This window comes from Mustela putorius, unplaced genomic scaffold (genome assembly GCF_011764305.1).
Source record: "Mustela putorius furo isolate JIRA1106 unplaced genomic scaffold, ASM1176430v1.1 tig00000580_pilon_pilon_pilon, whole genome shotgun sequence".
NCBI classification, from domain to species: Eukaryota; Metazoa; Chordata; class Mammalia; order Carnivora; family Mustelidae; genus Mustela; species Mustela putorius.
The window spans coordinates 724,280-745,251 of NW_025421423.1; the positions used below are offsets into that span (position 1 = coordinate 724,280).

Here is a 20,972-nt window from a genome sequence, read left to right on the forward strand (position 1 = left end):
CACATGTCTCACAACAGCAGCAGCAGAACTGGCTACACTGAGTGAGGTGCTCCCATGTGCCAGGCACTGTGACAGACACATCACAAATCTTCATTTTAACATTTCCTCCACTTCCTCACCAGCACACTTTATTTCTTGCCATATTGATTCTCGGCATTCTGACTTGCATTCTCGGTATCTCATTTTGGGTTTAATTTGTATTTCCCTGATGTTAGTGATATTGAGCATCATTTCGTGTTTCCTTTAGCCCTCTGTAGGTCATTTTTAGAGAAATGTCTATTCAGATCCTCTGCCCAGCTTTTTATCAGATTATTTGTTTTCTTGGTGTTGAGTTGTACGTTTCATTTATATATTTTGGATACTATCCAAATATATTGTTCGCAATTATCTTCTCTGATTCAGTCGGTTGCCTTTTTGTTTAGCTGATGGTTTCTTTCGCTGTGCCAAAGCTCTTTAGCTTGATGAAGTTCAAGAGTTTATTTTTGCCTTTGTTTTCCTTGTCTAGGAGACCTATCCTGAATAATGTTGTTGAGGCTGATGTGCAAGAGATTGCTGCCTGTGTTTTCTTTTAGGAGTTTTATGGTCAGGTCTTACCTTTTGGTCTCCACTCCACTTTATTTCACATCTGTGTAAAACAAAAGAAACCACACCAGTTCGTATTCTTTTGCTTGTAGTTCTCCAGTTTTTTCAACACCATTTACTGAAGAGACTGTTACAGACTAATTGATTAGATAAGCATGGGTTTATTTCTGGTGTCTATCCTGTTCCTCTGATTAATGTCTAGTTTTGTATCAACATCCAAGTGTTTTGATTACTGTAGCTTTGTAGTATAGCTTAAAATGTGCTATTATGTCCCTAGGTTCTTATTCCAGGGAATAGAATTTAAAAGGTTAAACAAGGGACGCCTGGGTGGCTCAGTGGGTCAATGTGCTGCCTTTGGCTCAGGTCATGATCCCAGGGTCCTGGGATCCAGTCTCGCATCAGGCTCCTTGCTCGGCCTCTCTGCCTGCTTGTGTGCTCTCTCTCTCCTTCTCTCTGACAAATAAATAAATAAATAAAATCTTAAAAAAAAAAAAAGGGTTAAACAATTTACCAAAGGCCACATCTTTTGTGAATGGCAGAACTGGATTTCCATCTCAATCCATCTGATTCCGTTTATCACCATTGATTTCTACCTCCTCCTTGATTCATCTTAGTGATTATCATCTCATTAAGAGGTGTTCCTTGTCTTCAAATCAAAATTTAAAAGGTATAAATGAATATAGAATAAAAATTAAGCTCCTTATCACATAATTATGTTCCCTCGAGGCAACCAGTGTTAGCAATATCCTTATGCTTTGTTTCCCCAGAGATATTCTATGGATATTGTTGAGTGAGAAAATCAAGATATTAAGACAGTGACAAATTTTGCCCAATAGTGCTCTTTTTTAATATCCTGATTTTCTCACTGAACAATATATCTTGGGTATATGTATCTGCAAGAAAGATGTGTGATACAGCTTATTTTTATAAAGTATTTATTTGTTTATTTTAGAGAGAGAGAGAGAGAGAGACCTTGAGTAGGGGGATGGGCAGAGGAAGAGGAAGAAGCGGACTCCCACCTGAATAGGGATCCCCATTCAGGGCTTCTTCCCAGGACCCTGAGCTCGTGTTTTGAGCCCAAGGTATATGCTCAACCAACTGAGCCAGACAATATACTGTCTTGTTCTTTTAAATGGTGGAATATATTCCATTTAAGTTTGTGCCATCATTTAATTAATCAGTCTAATAGTGATGAACGTTTAGATCTTCCAAACTTCTGTAATCTTATGCTGTTATAATCAATGCTATAGCAAATTTCCTTATGAACTCATAATTTAGCACATCATAAAAATATGCCTGTTTTCTGTACATTTGTAATTTTGTTAGGTATTGACAAATTTACACATTCCTGTCATTAGCATGTCTGACATGTTTGTTTTCCACATTCTGCTAACACAGTAGTTTAGTCTCAAGAACTCTTTTTGGCCTTTGCCAATCTGAAAGATGAGAAGTGGTATCATATATTTAATAGTTTAGGAATTTAACATGTGAAAAGTAGCACAGATATATAAATACATATGAAAATACATCAAGCTCATTTATTTAATTTAAAGACAAATAAAGTAATAAGCTCCTAATTTAAGGAGTAGAACATTGCCAGTACCTTGCAAGCTCCCTGGATATTCCTGCCCAATCTATCCTCTCCTGCCAGAGAGAACCACATTGCTGATGAGTTTAATCATTTCCTTGCTTTTCTTGAGTTTTATGACCAATGTATATATCCTTAAACAGTATAGTCTAGGCTTTCCTCTCTCTAAACTCAATATAGGGACACCTGGGTGGCTCAGTTGGTTAAGCTTCTGCTTTTGGCTCAGGTCATGAACCCAGGGTCCTGGGATGGAGTCCCACATGGGTCTCCTGGCTCAGCAGGGAGCCTGCTTCTCCCTGTGCCTGCAGCTCCCCCTGCTTGTGTTCCTGCTCTAACAAGTAAACAAAATCTTTAAAAAAAAAAACACAAAAACCCTCAATGTCAGTTGAACCCTTATAAGTGTTCTTTTTGTCTTGATTCCTTAGTCAATATTATGTTTGCTAGACTCATTAATATTGACGAGTATGGCTAAATTCATTAATTTGTATTGCTAAATTCCATTATATGAATGTAGCACAGTTTATTTATACATTCTACGTTGATGGATAATTGGGTTGCCTCCTAGTTGAATGCTGCTATAAATATTTTATACACTTCTCCTTGATACATGTATTTCCAACTGTCCTGTTTGCATTTGTGACCCCACCCTTTCTCCAGTGATGTGTAATACATCACATGTGTTATATATCAAGTCTCCAAACATGCATGTGTCCATTTCTGGGATTTCTCTTCTTTTTTGAATTATATTTTATTTAAATTCAATTAATAACAGATAGTGTATCATTAGTTTCAGAGGTAGAGTTCAGGGATTCATCAGTTGCATATAATACCCAGCCCTCATTACATCAGATGCCCTCCTTAATGCCCATCACCCAGTTACCCCATCCCTCCACCCACTGACCCTCTTATAACCCTCAGTTTGTTTCCTGTAGGCAAGAGTCTCTTATAGTTTGTCTCCCTCTCTGCTTTTGTCTTGTTTTATTTTTCCCTCCTTTCTTCTATGAGCCTGTGTTTTGTTTCTTAAAATCCACATGTGGTAAAGTCATAGGATAGTTGTCTTTCTCTGATTGACTTATTTCACTTAGGATAATAGTATTCTAGTTCCATCCATATTATTGCAAATGGTAAGATTTCTTTTTTTGATAGCTGAGAAATATTCCATTGCATGTGTTATATACATATTTTATACATATATGTATGTATGTGTATGTATGTATGTATGTATATACATATATATATATAGAAAAGATATATATACACATAGATAGATAGATAGATAGATAGATAGATGGATGGATGGATGTCTGGGCACTTTGCATAGTTGGGCTATTGTGGACATTGCTATTATAAACATTCAAGTGCATGTGCCCCTTCAGATCACTACATTTGTATCTTTAGGGTATTAGGTATCTACTGGGTAATACCCAGTAGTGCAATGGCTGGGTCATAGGGTAGCTCTATTTTCAACTTTTTGAGGAACATCCATACTGTTTTCCAGAGTGGCTGCACCAGCTTGCATTCCTACCAACAGTGTAGGAGGTTCCCCTTTCTCTGCATCCTCGCCAACATCTGTCATTTCCTGTCTTGTAAATTTTAGCCATTCTGACTGGTATGTGGTGGCAGCTCACTGTGGTTTTGATCTGTATTTTCCTTATGCCAAGTGATGTTGAGCAGTTTTTCTTGTGTTTGTAGGCCATCTGGATGTCTTCTTACCAGAAATGTCTGTTCATGTCTTCTGCCCACTTCTTGATTATATTATTTGTTCTTTGGGTGTTGAGTTTGATAAGTTCTTTATAGATCTTGGATACTAGCCCTTTATCTGAAAAAGACATTTGCAAATACCTTCTCCCATTCTGTAGGTTGTCTGTTGGTTTGTTGACTGTTTCCTTTGCTGTGCAGAAGATTTTGATCTTGATGAAGTTCCAAAAGTTCATTTTTGCTTCTGTTTCCTTTGTCTTTAGAGACATATCTTGAAAGAAGTTGCTGTAGCTGATATCAAAGAAGTTATTGCCTATGTTCTCCTCTATGATTCTGATGGATTCCTGCCTCATGATGAGGTCTTTTATCCATTTCGAGTTTATCTGTGTGTATAATGTAAGAAAATGGTCGAGCTTCATTCTTCTACATATAGCTGTCCAGTTTTCCCAGCACCATTTATTGAAGAGACTGTCTTTTTTCCACTGTATATTTTTTCCTGCTATGTCAAAGATTATTTGACCATAGAGCTGAGGGTGCATATCTGGGCTCTCTACTCTGTTCCACTGGTCTATGTGTCTGTTTTTATGTCAGTACCATGCTGTCTTGGTTATCACAGCTTTGTAGTAAAGCTTGAAATCCGGCAACGTGATGCCCCCAGTTTTGTTTTTCTTTTTCAGCATTTCCTTAGCAATTGGGGTCTCTTCTGATTCCATACAAATATTTGGATTGTTTGCTCTTGCTCTTTGAAAAATGCCAGTGGAATTTTGATCAGAATGGCATTGAAAGTACAGGTTGCTCTAGGCAGTATAGACATTTTAACAGTGTATATTTTTCCAATCCAAGAGCATGAAATGGTCTTCCATCTTTTTGTGTCTTCTTCAATTTCTTTCATGAGTGTTCTATAGTTCCTCAAGTACAGATCCTTTACCTCTTTGGTTAGGTTTATTCCCAGGTATCCTATGGTTCTTGGTGCTATAGTAAATGGAATCGATTCTCTAATTTCCTTTCCTGGTGGGAGGAGTCAAGATGGCGGAGAAGTAGCAGGCTGAGACTACTTCAGCTAGCCGGAGATCAGCTAGATAGCTTATCTAAAGATTGCAAACACCTGCAAATCCATCGGCAGATCGAAGAGAAGAAGAACAGCAATTCTGGAAACAGAAAAACAACCATTTTCTGAAAGGTAGGACCAGCGGAGAAGTGAATCCAAAGCGATGGGAAGATAGACCCCGGGGGGAGGGGCCAGCTCCCGGCAAGCGGCGGAGCAACGGAGCACAAAATCAGGACTTTTAAAAGTCTGTTCCGCTGAGGGACATCGCTCCAGAGGCTAAACCGGGGCGAAGCCCACGCAGCGTCAGCGTGGCCTCAGGTCCCGCAGGGTCACAGAAGGATCGGGGGTATCTGAGTGTCGCAGAGCTTGCGTGTATTGGAACGGGAAAGCCAGCTACAGAGACAGAGCCGACAGTAAGCTCGCAGCTCAGGGTTACCTTGAACCTGTCGCAGGCTCCGTGAATCGGAGCGCAGCCGGAGGTCAGGCAGACGGGAGTAACTGGGCGCTGTTCTCTGAGGCGCACTGAGGAGTGGGGCCCCCAGGCTCTTGGCTCCTCCTTCCCGTCCTCCGGAACTCTACGGAAAGCGCTCAGGGAACAAAAGCTCCTGAAAGCAAAGCCGAGCGGATGGATTACTCAGCCCGGCCCCTGGTAAGGGCGGTGCAATTCTGCCTGGGGCAAAGACACTTGAGAATCACTACACCAGGCCCCTCCTCCAGAAGATCAACAAGAAATCCAGCCAAGACCAAGTTCACCTACCAAGGAGTGTGGTTTCAATACCAAGGAGAGCAGCAGAATTCCAGAGGAGGAGAAAGCAAAGCACAGAACTCATGGCTTTCTCCCTGTGATTTTTTTGTTTTCTTTTCTTTTTTTTTTTTTTTTTTCCCTGTGATTTTTTTAGTCTTGCAGTTAATTTAATTTTTTTTTCATTTTTTTCTCTTCTTCTGCTAATATTTTTTAAACTTTTACCCTTTTCTTAACTTTTTAAACTAGTTTATCTAATATATATTTTTTCATTTTTATATTTTTCTTTATTCGTTTTCCTTTTTAAAATTCTTTTCTTTCTTTCTTTCTTTCTGAACCTCTTTTTATCCCCTTTCTCCCCCCTCACGATTTGGGATCTCTTCTGATTTGGTTAAACCATATTTTCCTGAGGTTGTTACCACACTTTTACTATTTTACTTGCTCTTTCATATACTCTTATCTGGACAAAATGACAAGGTGGAAAAATTCACCACAAAAAAAAAGAACAAGAGGCAGTACCGAAGGCTAGGGACCTAATCAATACAGACATTGGTAATATGTCAGATCTAGAGTTCAGAGTGACAATTCTCAAGGTTCTAGCCGGGCTCGAAAAAGGCATGGAAGATATTAGAGAAACCCTCTCGGGAGATATAAAAGCTCTTTCTGGAGAAATAAAAGAACTAAAATCTAACCAAGTTGAAATCAAAAAAGCTATTAATGACGTGCAATCAAAAATGGAGGCTCTCACTGCTAGGATAAATGAGGCAGATATAGAAGACCAAATGACAGAGAATAAAGAAGCTGAGCAAAAGAGGGACAAACAGCTACTGGACCACGAGGGGAGAATTCGAGAGATAAGTGACACCATAAGACGAAACAACATTTGAATAATTGGGATTCCAGAAGAAGAAGAAAGAGAGAGGGGAGCAGAAGGTATACTGGAGAGAATTATTGGGGAGAATTTCCCCAATATGGCAAAGGCAACGAGCATCAAAATTCAGGAGGTTCAGAGAACACCCCTCAAAATCAATAAGAATAGGCCCACACCCCGTCACCTTTTAGTAAAATTTACAAGTCTCAGTGACAAAGAGAAAATCCTGAAAGCAGCCTGGGAAAAGAGGTCTGTGATATACAATGGTAAAAATATTAGATTGGCAACTGACTTATCCACAGAGACCTGGCAGGCCAGAAAGAGCTGGCATGATATTTTCAGAGCACTAAATGAGAAAAACATGCAGCCAAGAATACTATATCCAGCTAGGCTATCATTGAAAATAGAAGGAGAGATTAAAAGCTTCCAGGACAAACCAAAACTGAAAGAATTTGCAAACACCAAACCAGCTCTACAGGAAATCTTGAAAGGGGTCCTCTAAGCAAAGAGAGAGCCTACAAGTGGTAGATCAGTAAGGAACAGAGACCATATACAGTAACAGTCACCTTACAGGCAATACAATGGCACTAAATTCATATCTCTCAATAGTTACCCTGAATGTTAATGGGTTAAATGCCCCAATCAAAAGACACAGGGTATCAGAATGGATAAAAAAACAAAACCCATCTATATGTTGCCTCCAAGAAACTCATTTTAAGCCCGAAGACACCTCCAGATTTAAAGTGAGGGGGTGGAAAAGAATTTACCATGCTAATGGACATCAGAAGAAAGCAGGAGTGGCAATCCTTATATCAAATCAATTAGATTTTAAGCCAAAGACTATAATAAGAGATGAGGAAGGACACTATATCATACTCAAAGGGTCTTTCCAACAAGAAGATCTAACAATTTGAAATATCTATGCCCCCAACGTGGAAGCAGCCAACTATATATACCAATTAATAACAAAATCAAAGAAACACATCAACAATAATACAATAATAGTAGGGGACTTTAACACTCCCCTGACTGAAATGGACAGATCATCCAAGCAAAAGATCAGCAAGGAGATAAAGGTCTAATTTCCTTTCCTGTGTTTTCATTGCTGGTGTATAAGAAAGCAACTGATTTCTGTACACTGACTTTGTATCCTGCCACATTACTGAATTCTGTATGAGTTCTAGTAGTTTGGGGATGGAGACTTGGGTTTTCCATATAAAGTATCATGTCATCTGTGAAGAGAGAGAGTTTGACTTCTTCATTGCCAATTTGGATACCTTTTATTTCTCTTTGTTGTCTGGTTGCTGTTACTGGGACTTCTAATACTATGTTGAACAAGAGTGGTGAGAGTGGGCATCCTTGTTGTGTTCCTGATCTCAAAGTGAAGGCTGTCAGCTTTTTCCCATTTAGGATGATATTAGCTGTGGGTTTTTCATAGATAGATTTTATGAAGTTGAAGAATGTTCCCTCTACCCCTATACTTTGAAGCATTTTAATCAGGAGCAGACGCTGGATTTTGTCAAATGTTTTTTCTGCATCAATTGAGAGGACCATGTGGTTCTTCTTTCTTCTCTTATTAATTTGTTCTATCACATTGATTGATTTGCGAGTGTTGAACCATACTTGTAGCCCAGGGATGAATCCCACCTGGTCATGGTGGATAATCTTTTTAATGTGCTGTTGGACCCTATTAGCTAGGATCTTGTTGAGAACTTTAGCATCCATATTCAGCAGGGATATTGGTCAGAAATTCTCCTTTTTGGTGGAGATTTTGCCTGTTTTGGGGATCAGAGTAATGATGCCCTCATAGAGTCTGGAAGTTTTCCTTCTGCTTCAATTTTTTGAAACAGCTTCAGGAGAATAGGTATTATTTCTTCTTTGAAAGTTTGGTAGAATTCCCCAGGGAATCCACTGGATCCTGGGCTTTTGTTTTTTGGGAGGTTTTTGATCACTGTTTAAATCTCATTACTAGATATAGGTCTATTCAGGTTGTCAATTTTTTCCTGGTTCAATTTTGGAAGTTTATAGTTTTCCAGGAATGCATTCATTTCATCTAGGTTGCTTAACTTATTGGCATATAACTGTTGATAATAATTTCTGATGATTGTTTCTATTTCCTTGGTGTGTTGTGATCTCTCCCTTTTCTAATAATTTTATTAATTTGGTCCTTCTCTCTTTTCTTTTAGATTAGTTTGGCCAATGGTTTATCAATCTTATTGATTCTTTCAAAAAACCAGCTTCTAGGTTCATTGATGCATTCTACTGTTTCTCTAGTTTCTATCTCATGGATCTCTGCACTAATCTTGATTATTTCCCTTCTTGTATGTGGAATTGGCTTAATTTGTTATTGATTCTCCAGTTCTTTAAGGTGTAAAGACAGCTGTGGTGTATTCTGGATTTTTCAATTTTCTTGAGGGAGGCTTGGATGGCTATGTATTTCCCCCTTAGGACCGCCTTTGCTGTATCCCATAGGTTTTGGACCGAAGTGTCTTAATTCTCATTGGTTTCCATTAATTGTTTAAGTTCTTTGATTCCCTGGTTGATCCAGGCATTCTTAAGCAAGGTGGTCTTTAGCTTCCAGGTGTTTGAATTCCTTCCAAACTTTTTCTTGTGGTTGAGCTCTACTTTCAAAGCATTGTGATCTGAGAATATGCAGGAAAAAATCTCAATCTTTGGTATCAGTTGAGCCCTGATTTATGACCCAGTATGTGGTCTATTCTTGAGAAGGTTCCATGTGCACTCGGGAAGAATGAGTATTCTGTTGTTTTAGACTGGAATGTTCTGTATAGATCTATGAGGTCCTTCTGGTCCAATGTGTCATTCAATGCTCTTGCTTCTTTATTGAATTTCTGCTTGGATTATCTATTACTGAGAGTGGTGTGGTAAGATCTCCTATTATCAATGTATTCATATCAATATGACTCTTTATCTTGATTAACAGTTTTCTTATGTAATTGGCTTCTCCCATATTGGGGGCATAAATCTTTACAATTGTTAGATCTTCTTGGTGGAGAGTCATTTTAAGAACTATGTAGTGTCCTTCTGTATCTCTGAATACAGTCCCTAGTTTAAAATCTAATTTATCTGATAGGAGAATCACTACCCCAGTCTTCTTTTGAGGCCCATTGGCATGAAAGATGCTTCTCCATCCCTTCACTTTCAGTCTGGAGGTATCCTTAGGTTCAGAATAGGTCTCCTGTAGACAATATATGGATGGGTCCTGTCGTTTTATCCAATCTGCAACCATGTGCTGTTTTATGGGCACATTTAGGCCATTCACGTTGAGAGTGATTATTGAGAGATACATTTTTATTGACATTACCTGTGAAGTCTTTGTTTCTATAGATTGTCTCCATATATTTCTGTTCAGTGATATTCTTGGGTTTTTCCTCCTTTATAGACCCCCCCCCCCTTAATATTCTTGCAGTGCTGGCTTGGTGGTCACATAATCTTTTAAGCCTTGTTGGTATTGGAAGCTCTTTATCTCTCTGTCCATTTTGAATGTCAGTCTTGCTGGATAAAGTATTCTTGGCTGCATGTTCTTCTCATTTAGTGCCCTGAATACATCTTACCAGCCCTTTCTGGCTTGCCAGGTTTCTGTGGACAGGTCTGATGTTATTCCAATGGGCTTTCCTCTGTATGTAAGGAATTTCTTCCCCCTAGCTGCTTTCAAGAGCTCCTGTCTAAAATTATGATTCATCATTTTCACAATCAGGTGTCCCAAGGTCTTTCTAGATTCTATGATCTTGGGGGGAGACCTTTCTGTCTCTAGTACATAAACGCTGGTTCCATTCACCAGATTGGGAAATTTTTCATGGAAAATTTGTTCACCTATATCCTCTAGTCTTCTTTCTTTCTCCTCCCCATCAGGGATTCCAATAATTCTGACATTGGAACATTTCATGGAGTCATTTTTCCCCTAATTCTGTTTTCATGGCTTCTAAGCTGTTTGTTCCAGGCTTTATCCTGATCCTTTTTCTCTATCAGTTTGTCCTCCAGATCACTAATTTTATCTTCTGCCTCAGTTACCCTAGCTTTTAGAGAATTTAGATTAGATTGGAAATCATTGAGAGCATTGTTAACATCATCCCTGGTGGCTTTCACTTCTGCCCTAATCAACTCCATTTTGTCATCAAAGGCTTTCTCCAACCTAGCTATTACCTGGATAATTGTTAGCCTGAATTCCCTTTCTGACATACTGTTTATGTCCATGTACAATAGCTCTGATGGAGAGGGCCCAGTCTCTGAATTTTTCCTCTGCCAAGCATTGCTCCTTCTAGTCATTTTGGTGGGAGATGGCTGAACAGATGTGTAGCTGAATGTATCAACCATGGTGTAGGCAAGGTGCACTCTGGAATGCTTCTGAGCAACTGAGAGTCCCCACCAAAAATAAAGAAAAAAGAAAAGAGTGGGGGAGGGGAAAAAAAGGAAGGAAAAAATAAAAGAGAAGGCCCAGCCCGAATGGGCCCCAAAGGTAAGATTTATAAAGTATACAAACAAAAGCAGACAAACAAAAAGACTGACAAAAGTAGATAACATGAAGAAGAAAGAAAGACAGAAAGAAAGAACCCAGCCAAAAAGAACCCCAAGCATAAGATTTATATACTACCAGAACAAAAGCGAATATACAGAAACACTGACAGAAGAAAAAGATGGGAGGGTGGTTATAAATTCTCAGTATGGGCGAGGAAGTCTATTTTGATTCCTCCTGGATGTATCTTGATATCTTTGTAAAGGGCTCAACTTTCCTGAGATAAATGGGGATTAATACTGGTTTACAGGGGCGCCTGGGTGGCTCAGTGGGTTAAATCCTCTGCCTTCGGCTCAGTTCATGATCCCAGGGTTCTGGGATTGATCCCCACATCGGGCTCTCTGCTCCGCGGGGAGCCTTCTTCCTCCTCTCCCTCTGCCTGCTTCTCTGCCTACTCCTGATCTCCGTCTGCCAAATAAATAAATAATCTAAAAAATAAAATAAAATAGAAAAATAATAAAACTGGTTTACATATAGGGGTAGCATTGGTTGGGGGAAGGGGATTACCTTGAATCCTATCTCTATATCAATATTTTAAAAAAATAAATAGAAAAGCAAAAGAAAAACATGGGTATATGTATCAAAAAAAGTTCAGGTTAAAAGGTTATTATGGAATTTGACGTACTGAACATCTCACTGTGACGGTTAATAGGTTAAAAAGTTATATTAAAAAATGAAAAGAACCTGGCGATTCACAGACCTGTACCCCTGGGGATAAAAATATATGTTTATAAAATATAAAAAATTTAAAAAAATGAAAAAAAAAACCAGAATAGTGGGAACGAATTAAAAATAGAAGCTGTATCTCTGAAGTAGTAGTGGTTGTCTTTTTGTTTTTTATTCTGTTTTGAGTGTTTTTTTTTTTTTTTTTTTTTTTTGCTGGGGAGGGGCCTGCCACATGGTTTTTCAGGGAGTCTTGCTAGAGTTGAGTCCTCCTACCCCCATCAACAGGCTGGGCTCTGAGGAAACTGTTTTTTTTAGGCTTTTGTTCTCTGGAGGTTTTTTTTTTGTTTGTTTGTTTGTTTGTTTGTTATCCCCTTGGCAGCTTTTGGCAGTTCTTTGGAGATTTAGAGGAAAGCAAACTGCACCCAGACCTCCATCTCAGAGAGAAGCCTCAGTCTGTTACCCTCTGGGTGCTCCAGAGCACATAAATTCTCCCTCCGCCACTGGCAGATCACGTCCACAGTCATGGTCTCTGGGGTGACAGGAACTCCCGCTTGTACGCCAAACCACCAGAAATACTAGCTGCTGCTGTCTGGGCAGGTCCAGACTGCCAGAGAGGTCCCAAGCAGGGATAGTGCACTGAGATTTTCATGGTGGCCCCACCTGGGAGTGTTCAGAATTTCTGGTCCTGGAGAACACCGGCTAGCGCCTGCATGGACCTCTCTCAGGGGAGGGTGTAGAGTGCGACTCAGGCCCTGGTCACACAGCGCATGTGCAGGGTACAAAAGGCTGTGGTTCTAAAGAGTGCCAGCTGGCGTCCACACCTGACACTATCAGACACACCTGCAGCTCAGCGACTAAGACCTGGCTTCTTTGCTGCACTCTCTGGTTCCGTGCCAGCAGTGGCTGTCCTGGGTTCATGGGCTTAAGACCCTGTCCCTAACTGCTCAATTCCACCAATTTCCCCTTAAGATCTTTTGCTCTTTTTGAGTGCTTTCAAGAAGACTCCAAGTTAATGCTGGTCCCCAATCACAGTGCACTCTCGTATTGGGGTATTACTTTCCAGTGGATCGCTTCTGATGGCTCCCTCCCCCTTTTGTTTATCTTCCATTAACAGTCTGATGTTCACACTCTGCCTTACCTGTCCACTGGTGTCTTCTGCCCATGCAGAGATCCAGCAATGTATAATTCTAATCTCAGGATGATTTCATGGGTGATCAGAGTTCTTTGGTAGGTAACCAGCTCACTTTAGGGGACCGGATGAAACAGCACCTCCTACTTCTCTGCTGTCTTGCCTCCCCTCCCTAAAATTTATACTTAAATATCTAAACACAAATGCTTATATTTAAATATATAAATATGTACATTTATCTTTCTTCATGTGTTTTAAAATATTTCATAACCTGTTGCTGGAATGTGGAAATGCATTAGTTTTTTTTGTACATTGATTTAGTGTTGAGGAACACTCTTTTCAATACTTGTAATGTATCTCGAAGTTATTTAGATTTTGTATATAGTAGGCAATAAAAAAACCAGTGAATAATGACAATTTTCATCTTCCTTCAAAATTGATAGGCTTGTCTCTTTTCTTGCCCTACTGCCCTGTCTGGGACCTCCAGTTCAATGCTGAAAGTTTTGTTTTGTTTTGTTTTTGTTTTGTTTTGATCATGACTAGGTCTTGTTTGAAATGCTCTGATTTCACCTATTTGGGTAATTACTTTCATCATCTGTTGTTCGTGACCATCTGGGGTGTTTGATTTGGTCATGTCAGTAAACACATTCATTTGGAGGCTGTAATCTCTTGAAGATTTTAGGGGTCATCCTAAGGTGAGATAAATGGTTATGAGTCGTAATGAGGCAGGAAGTAATCAGCATATAAGCAGAGTTGTGAAAGCCTCCATTTGTCAGTGGTCTGTTCTAGACTCTTTGGTTACCTCCAAAAGCATGGACTGAGTTGAAGGCTGGTTTTCTTTGCTTCTGAGACCTTTAGATCAGGGAGCATTCATGTTTGCCTCAGGGCTTGGACCTTCCCTCCCAACTAAGAGTTGGGGCTGCTCTAAGGATGGGAAAGTGGTTGAAGAATCACTCTTCCCACCTGCTGGCAAGAGGGAGAATGCTTTGAATGAGGGCACTTGGAGGATAGTTAAATGTCCTGAGGCTTGCATGTGGACTTTTGCTTCTTCAAAATGAAAATGTCTCATGACTTCTCCTGTTAATATATGGTCATTGTAAATATATGATATTCACATAGGCCTCTCATACTTCTTATATATTTTCCATAGGTATTGTAAAACTTTTCTAACTGCAGTGAGTTATATACAACCTCTCTCATATATTGTGTTATTATTTCTTATAGTTTTGGCATGTGAGTAAAATTTCTTCAGTCAAACAACATTTCTGGTTCTTCTTTATTTTCAATATTTATGTTCCTTGTTTTCCTCATCTCATCTAATTATCTAGACTGCAAAATGATGTAGACATTGAAAGCTGGTGACCTCATCCAAGTTGTAGACATGCTGCGTGCTGATGTTCTGATACTTTCTTTCATGTTAGGGGTAGTTCCCACTATTGAAGTGTACTACTTTTAAAAAGTCAGAAATCAATGTTAAATTTTATCAAGTGACTTGTCAACATCTGTTGATAAGATTATTTTTCCTCTTGAATCTATTAATAAAATGGTTTTAATAGATCTCTTAATCTATCCTAATGTTAGAAATCTTAAAGCTCCTTACAAAACTGGGTACTGTGTATCATTAATTTAATATGCAATGATTTAAATCTATTCAGGTTCAGTGTAAGACTTTTTCATTTAATCAAGTTTCTTTGCTCATTCATCGTCCTCTTATTCTTTCAAACGTCTTCATGCTAATACTTGTCTACTGGTATTTCTCTTAAGATTTCCATGAGCATATATTATTTTCAAGATTTCACTTATATGAGAGGGAGAGGACAAGCAGAGTTGGAGAAGAGGGAGAGAGAGAAGCAAACTCTAAGTTGAGCTGTTGAGCAGGGAGCTGGAAACTTGGCTCCATCTCAGGACCATGGGGTTATGACCTGAGCCAAAAGCGTCTGCTAACTGACTGAACCCCCAGGCACCCCTCAACAAGCACATTAATACTTTTGTTATTTTATTATCAATGCATTATACTCATATATTATAAGATACCCTTTCCTGCCACATCCTTCATAAGATGAAACCTTCAGTGGGATATAACTATACATCTTTTTCTAAAATTCTCAGCTTAATAAAGTCATCTAGAATTGTAACTAGAGTTACACCATTGCTTTGTTGTCACTGTTTACCTTGATGCATTTCCTAAAAATTCCTTCATATATTGTCTTTGCACATTTGGTATCAAGTGTTCATTAGACTTTTTTAAAATTTAATTTTATTTTTTCTGTGTTCCAAGATCTATTATTTATGCACCACACCCAGTGTTTCATGAAATACATGCCCTCCTTAATACCCCCGACTAGGCTCACCCAAAACCCCCCGACCCACCCATCCAAGACTTTGTCAGTCTTCAGATATTTAACCATCCTCTACTGTGTCTTACATACTGTATAGATTCCAGTCCTTTCATTATTTATTTTTAACAATTTATTGGGAAAACTTTATAAACAAAATCTTTTTGAGTAAGGCATTATAGGGGTGTGTGCTGTCTGGGTTTGCATGTGCCAACAATGTCTTTTCAAGTATCATATAGATGCAATGGTCAGGGTGTGTAGATTTCAGATTCTCAGTCCCCTTTCCTCAGCACTCTGTCAGCCTTGTTCCACTTGCATCTACATTTAGGGCAGCAGAGAAGCAGGCCAGCAGCAGCCAGATTCTTGGTCCTTGCTGGGAAGTACAGTTTTGTGCTCTGGAAAACTCTATAGAATCCTTTTGGCATATATGAAAACCACAACTTACCTTTGGATCGACTGTTTATAGGTAGGTCTTCTAGTACAATTCTTACCTGGTGATTGATTTTTGAATCAACATGCAGAATTTCTGTTCAGTGTAATGGTTTTCTCCTCCTTTGTTATTTGTCTTTCATCTATTCTGTTTTCTCCTCCTGAGTTACTTAATGGATTCCCATGGTGTACATTTTATATCTGTTACCTGTTCTTAAATAACCAACTTCTCTCTTTTGCTCACTCTCTCTCTCTTCTTTTTTCCCTCTTAGCCTCAGAGAGAAACTCAAGTTCCTTTTATTTTAAAAATTTAGTTTTAGTATTGTTTTGTGTACTTTTGAATACTTTCTCCTGGATTTTATTTAATTGACAATGTCAATTTTTTCCCTAGGACAAATTTTTATCTCCCAGTCACCTTTTCTGCTCCTAGCTTCTCATTGATTGATGTCTTTTGTTTTTATTGATCCAATAGCCTCCCAAATTCCACACAGAACCCACTGAGATTTTTCTTAACTGTCTCACCATCTTCCTGCAATAACTCTTTCCAGGAAAGGCTGTTTGTTTTGATGACTAGTTTATTTCCTCCCTGTTGGGATAAAAGTTCATGTCAGCTCTCGGAGGCTTTCTATCCCACTCATTCTTTTAAATGGACTTCTCACTATTGGGAAGTCGCTTGGAATTCCTCACCAGTCATGGGGGTTATTCTTAGATATCTGCTGGTGTACCTCACCTTCCTCTCCCTCTGACTGCCATGTAGGGTTGAGTATTCTTGGGCAGAAAAGCAATTGATGGTCACCAGTTGGCTGCATGCATGGTCGAGCCAGGTCAGGAAGTTAAGAGAATTCATTTGATTCTCCTAAATACATCTCAGTTTCCACATCACTCTGATGGGCTCTGGGAGGTCTCAGCTATCCAGGGACAGATCAAGGGGTTGAATAACACTCTCAACAAGGGGAAAGGAAAAAGGCCTGGGGGTTTGACCCTTACATCAGTTTTGCCACCACCTACGCACTCTCCTCTGTGCCCCCGAGGTGTGAATAGTTTTCTGGTGGGGATCATGGTGGAGGACAGGAAAAGAGGTCAATTTTGAAGACACAGGAAGAGGACAATTCAAAAAACAATTTTAGGAATTAATATGAAAATAGGGAGAAAGAAACAATGAGCACAGAGATAAATATTACTCTTGTTTAATATGGAGTAGGATATGTTGAAATGTCCATGAATCAAGGACCCATCCAAACATGATAAAGAAAGAGGCCAGGGAGCAATTGAATTACAGATCTATAGCCTAGAGCTTTTTGTAAGTTAAAATTAAAACTTGAAGAGTTATTTTCCCTGGACATCAAGTAGCTCAGTATTCATCCCAAGGATAGATGAGTATAAGGCTTGACCAATGGTATATACTTGTGTAGAAGTGCTTCTAGAATGGGACAGAAACGTCTCATTAAATGCTTCCTTATTAACACAAAGCATTCTATGCAATCAGATTTGCCTATGAACCTTTGAGAAAATTGGCCCTTTATCTTATCCTCTGAGCCCCTCAGGTGATAGAAACTAGGGAATAGAGATCTATCAGGACCCCTCCACCATCACTGGATGACGTGTTTGCTTAGGACCAGGTTCTTCACAGTGGCCTTCACATCCTTATTCCCGAGGCTGTAGATGATGGGGTTGAGCATAGGGGTCGCCACCCCATAGAAGAGGGAGGTGATTTTATCTGAAACATCCTGCTTGTCTGCCTCCAGTGGGGTCCTTGGATTTGGGCTTTCCATATGCAAAGAGTAAAGTTCTGTAGAAGATGACCATGAATGTGAGGTAGGCAGAGCAGGTAGAAAAGGCCTTTTTCCTTCTCCGAGCTGGGGGTATCTTCAGGTTGGTAGCAATGATAATCACATAGGAGATGAAAGTGTAGTGAGCTGAAATGCCCAGAAAGATCACATTGGCCACTACCATAGTGATCAATCACATTGATAAGATGTCAGTACAGACCAACTTCAGGACAGCCAGGATCTCACAGGTAAAGTGGTTGATGAAGTTGTTCTCACAGGAGGGTAATCATGTCACTAAAGATGTTTGTACCACGGCAGTCATGCTTCCAACTGTCCAGTAGTCACCAGCAATGGGCACATAGCCAACTTTGCTCATCACTACTAGGTATCTGAGGAGGTTACATATGGCCAGATAGAGATCATATGCCATCATGTCCAGAAGCACATACTCTGTAGCTCCCATGGCAAAGGAGAGAACCATCTGCACAGCCTAGGCAGAGAATGGGATGGTTTTCCAGCAGATTAGGAAGCTGTTGAGAATGAGGGGTGTGGAGGAGCTTGTATAGCAGATTTACAAGAAGGAGGGGTTCCCAGGGAAGAAGTACATGACCATGTGCTGGTATGAGGTAGACACAGTCCCCAGGATGAGGACCCCATTGCCCAGCAGGAGCACTAAATAGATCACAAGGATATGCACAAAGAACATTTGGCTTGGGAGGAAGGGCTGGCCCTGTGTGGGCTGTAGGGGATTTAGGAGATCAGAATACCTTCACATACAAGAAGGAAAGAGATTGGGTACATCTCACGTAGAGGCACTAAACCTAATTAGGAGTGAAGGTAGAAGCTACTGGAGGGTATAGTTAAACATAAATCAAGGAAGAGTTGGCAAGGGCTGAACAAAAAAGCTAGACTCTGGAAGTACTGGATTCTTTGTTACTGGAGTTGTCCAAGCAAATGCCATTTGACTGGGATCAGGGACATTGGAGAGGAACAGCACGCATCCTGTGCATAGGGTTGAACAAGAAAATCCCCCAAACCTCTTCTAATAATGATATTGCATGGCCGTACTAAGCATCTGAAGTTTGCTTAAATGGCCACTAGAAGGCATTTGTGTATTTGCAAGAGCAAGATTATTCCCTACTGGTGCAAAGTAGAAAGTAGTATGAGGACTAACATTAGAATCAGAAATTTTATTAAACAAACACTAATCCTTAGGCAATTCATTCCTAATAAATGTAAGAAAATATAAATATCACTTGAATAAAAAACTTCCAAGATTTGTTCTCAAAAAAGTATTCACTTTCTAAATTCTCTTTTTATATAAGTCTGCCATATTCAAAGAATTTCATAGAACTTGCCATAAAAATGTTTCTATTCACCTGCTAACACCTTTGAATCTTTCATTTATCCTGTGTGTCTATTGCTTGATATAGGGACGGTGTCTTACTCTATTCCACATGGCACACAGGACTGGGCAGCATTCATGATACGACCAAAACTGGTTTCTAATAGTTCCATTGTGCTTACCATTTACAAAGCAGTTATCTATAATAAGTAATTCATGTAAAATCACGGGGCTAGGTGTAAAATATGAAGAAATAGACTGAAATAGGTTAAGCAACCCACCGAAGGTCATAGGTAAGAAAAAGCTTCCCAGTTTTTATCCTGCTGAACTATGGAGGCTCAGGAAATGCTACCAAGTTTACATCTCTTAGACATTCACAGTGTACTCTAGCATATTAAAGAGTTTGGGAAGTCCTGGAACAAAATAATGTATCAAATATTAGCCCCCAAATATTTAGCCTCTATCTGTCTATCTATATCTGTATCATCTTTCTTTTTTCTAGAATGTGAGTTATTATCCAATCAGATACTAGCTTTTCTAGTGGGAGTTGCTATAAGTGATGAGCATCAAATTCAAACTCTATACTCTTTCTTGCCATTAACTTCCTAACAGTGTTTCATAATGTGAAGTGCATTGAGAAAAAAAAGCCTCAATTTTCTCATAGCTAAGAAGAAATGGGGGTTCCAGAATAGCTTGTTCCCATCCAAAAGCCCTCTAGGTGGAGAATTTGTCCCTGTCTCTTTTTATACTTCAGCCAAACTGACTGTCTTCTAAAAACAGTCCAAAATGAAAATTCACATTTCCTCCTTGTTCCTGTGACTCTGCTGGGGAATCTTAGAGGGATGGCAACAGTGCTGGGAGTGCCCTCTCTCCTCTGTGCACAGACTGTGTAGCTCAGATACAGTGTAGGCCATTCACCAAGCTCAGTCTAATGGCTGGCTCCTCTCTCCTTGGTTTTATCATGTGTTCAGAATGTCTTGTGTATTCAATTAGAGATCTGTTGTGTCGCATCTGTCAAAACTCTCAGCTGTATGGCTAAAACTCAGAAGATATACTCTGAAAAGTTAAACATTCTCTGAAAATGGACAGAAGGGCAAGAGAGGACTCTGGATCACATGATTTGTCTTTCAGATGGCAGCTCTAATGATCCGAAGTCCTTTATTCCATAGGGTGGGAACACAGCCCTCCATTACTGGGCAAAACATTTCTGAGGCACCAGGTTCCTCACAGCAGCCTTCACGTCCTTGTTCCTGAGGCTGTAGATGATGGGGTTGAGCATGGGGGTCACCACCCCATAGAAAAGGGGGATGAGCTTGTCTGAAAGGTCCTCCTTGTCATTCCCTAGGGGATCCTTAGACTTGGGCTTCCCATACATGAAAAATAAGGTCCCATAGAAGATGACCACCACAGTGAAGTGGGCAGAGCAGGTGGAGAAGGCCTTTCTCCTCCCCTCAGCTGAGGGGATCCTCAGGATGGTAACAATGATGAACGCATAAGAGATGGAGATGAACAGAACTGGGACTCCCAGTAACACAACATTGGTCACCCCCATGCTGATTACATTGATGGAGATGTCAGCACAGGCCAACTTTAGGACAGCCAGTAGCTCACAGGCAAGGTGGTTAATGACGTTGTTCCCACAGAAAGGCAGTTGAATTATCAAAGACGTGTGTACCACAGAAGCTGTACCACCAATAGCCCAGGAGCTGACAGCCATGGGGACATAGGCAGCCTTGCTCATGACCACGGGATACCTAAGGGGGTTACAGATGGCCACATAGCGATCAAATGCCATCATGCCCAGAAGCACACATTCTGTGGCACCCATGGCAAAGGAGAGAAACATCTGCACAGCACAGGCTGAGAAGGAGATGGTTTTCCTGGGAGTCAGGAAGCTGTCAAGAATCAGGGGGACTGCAGTGGTTGTGTAGCAGATGTCCAGGAAGGAGAGGTTCGCCAGGAAGAAGTACATGGGCGTGTGCAGGCGGGAGTCAAGGATGGTTACCAGGATGAGGACCCCGTTTCCCAGCAGGATGACCAGGTACATCAGCAGGATGAGCACAAAGAATATTTTCTCCAGCTTTGGGTAGGCTGAGAGCCCCAGGATTATGAACCCTGCCACAGGGGAGGACCAGTTGGCTTTTTCCATGTGCTATGCCTTCTGTCATCAGCCAAGGACAAATGCAGCACAGGAGGCTTTCTTGAGAAAAGTCTCGGGCGTCTTGTACACCATCACTC

At 40.2% G+C, this 20,972-nt stretch overlaps 1 protein-coding gene and 1 pseudogene across 1 annotated transcript; both read right to left on the reverse strand.

Moving 5' to 3' along the window:
• Window positions 1–17,209: 17,209 nt before the first annotated feature.
• LOC101692414 lies at window positions 17,210–18,095 on the reverse strand (annotated as a pseudogene).
• Window positions 18,096–19,910: 1,815 nt separating this feature from the next.
• On the reverse strand, window positions 19,911–20,972 carry LOC101692686 (olfactory receptor 2S2-like). Its single transcript, XM_004747881.3, has one exon. It carries the CDS (start codon window positions 20,881–20,883, stop codon window positions 19,924–19,926), a length of 960 nt encoding a protein of 319 aa, XP_004747938.2. The 5' UTR covers window positions 20,884–20,972; the 3' UTR covers window positions 19,911–19,923.

What these genes read in the sequence shown, in the direction of transcription:
- LOC101692686 (XM_004747881.3), bottom strand. Translation starts at nt 20,883, where the DNA reads ATGGAAAAAGCCAACTGGTCCTCCCCTGTGGCAGGGTTCATAATCCTG.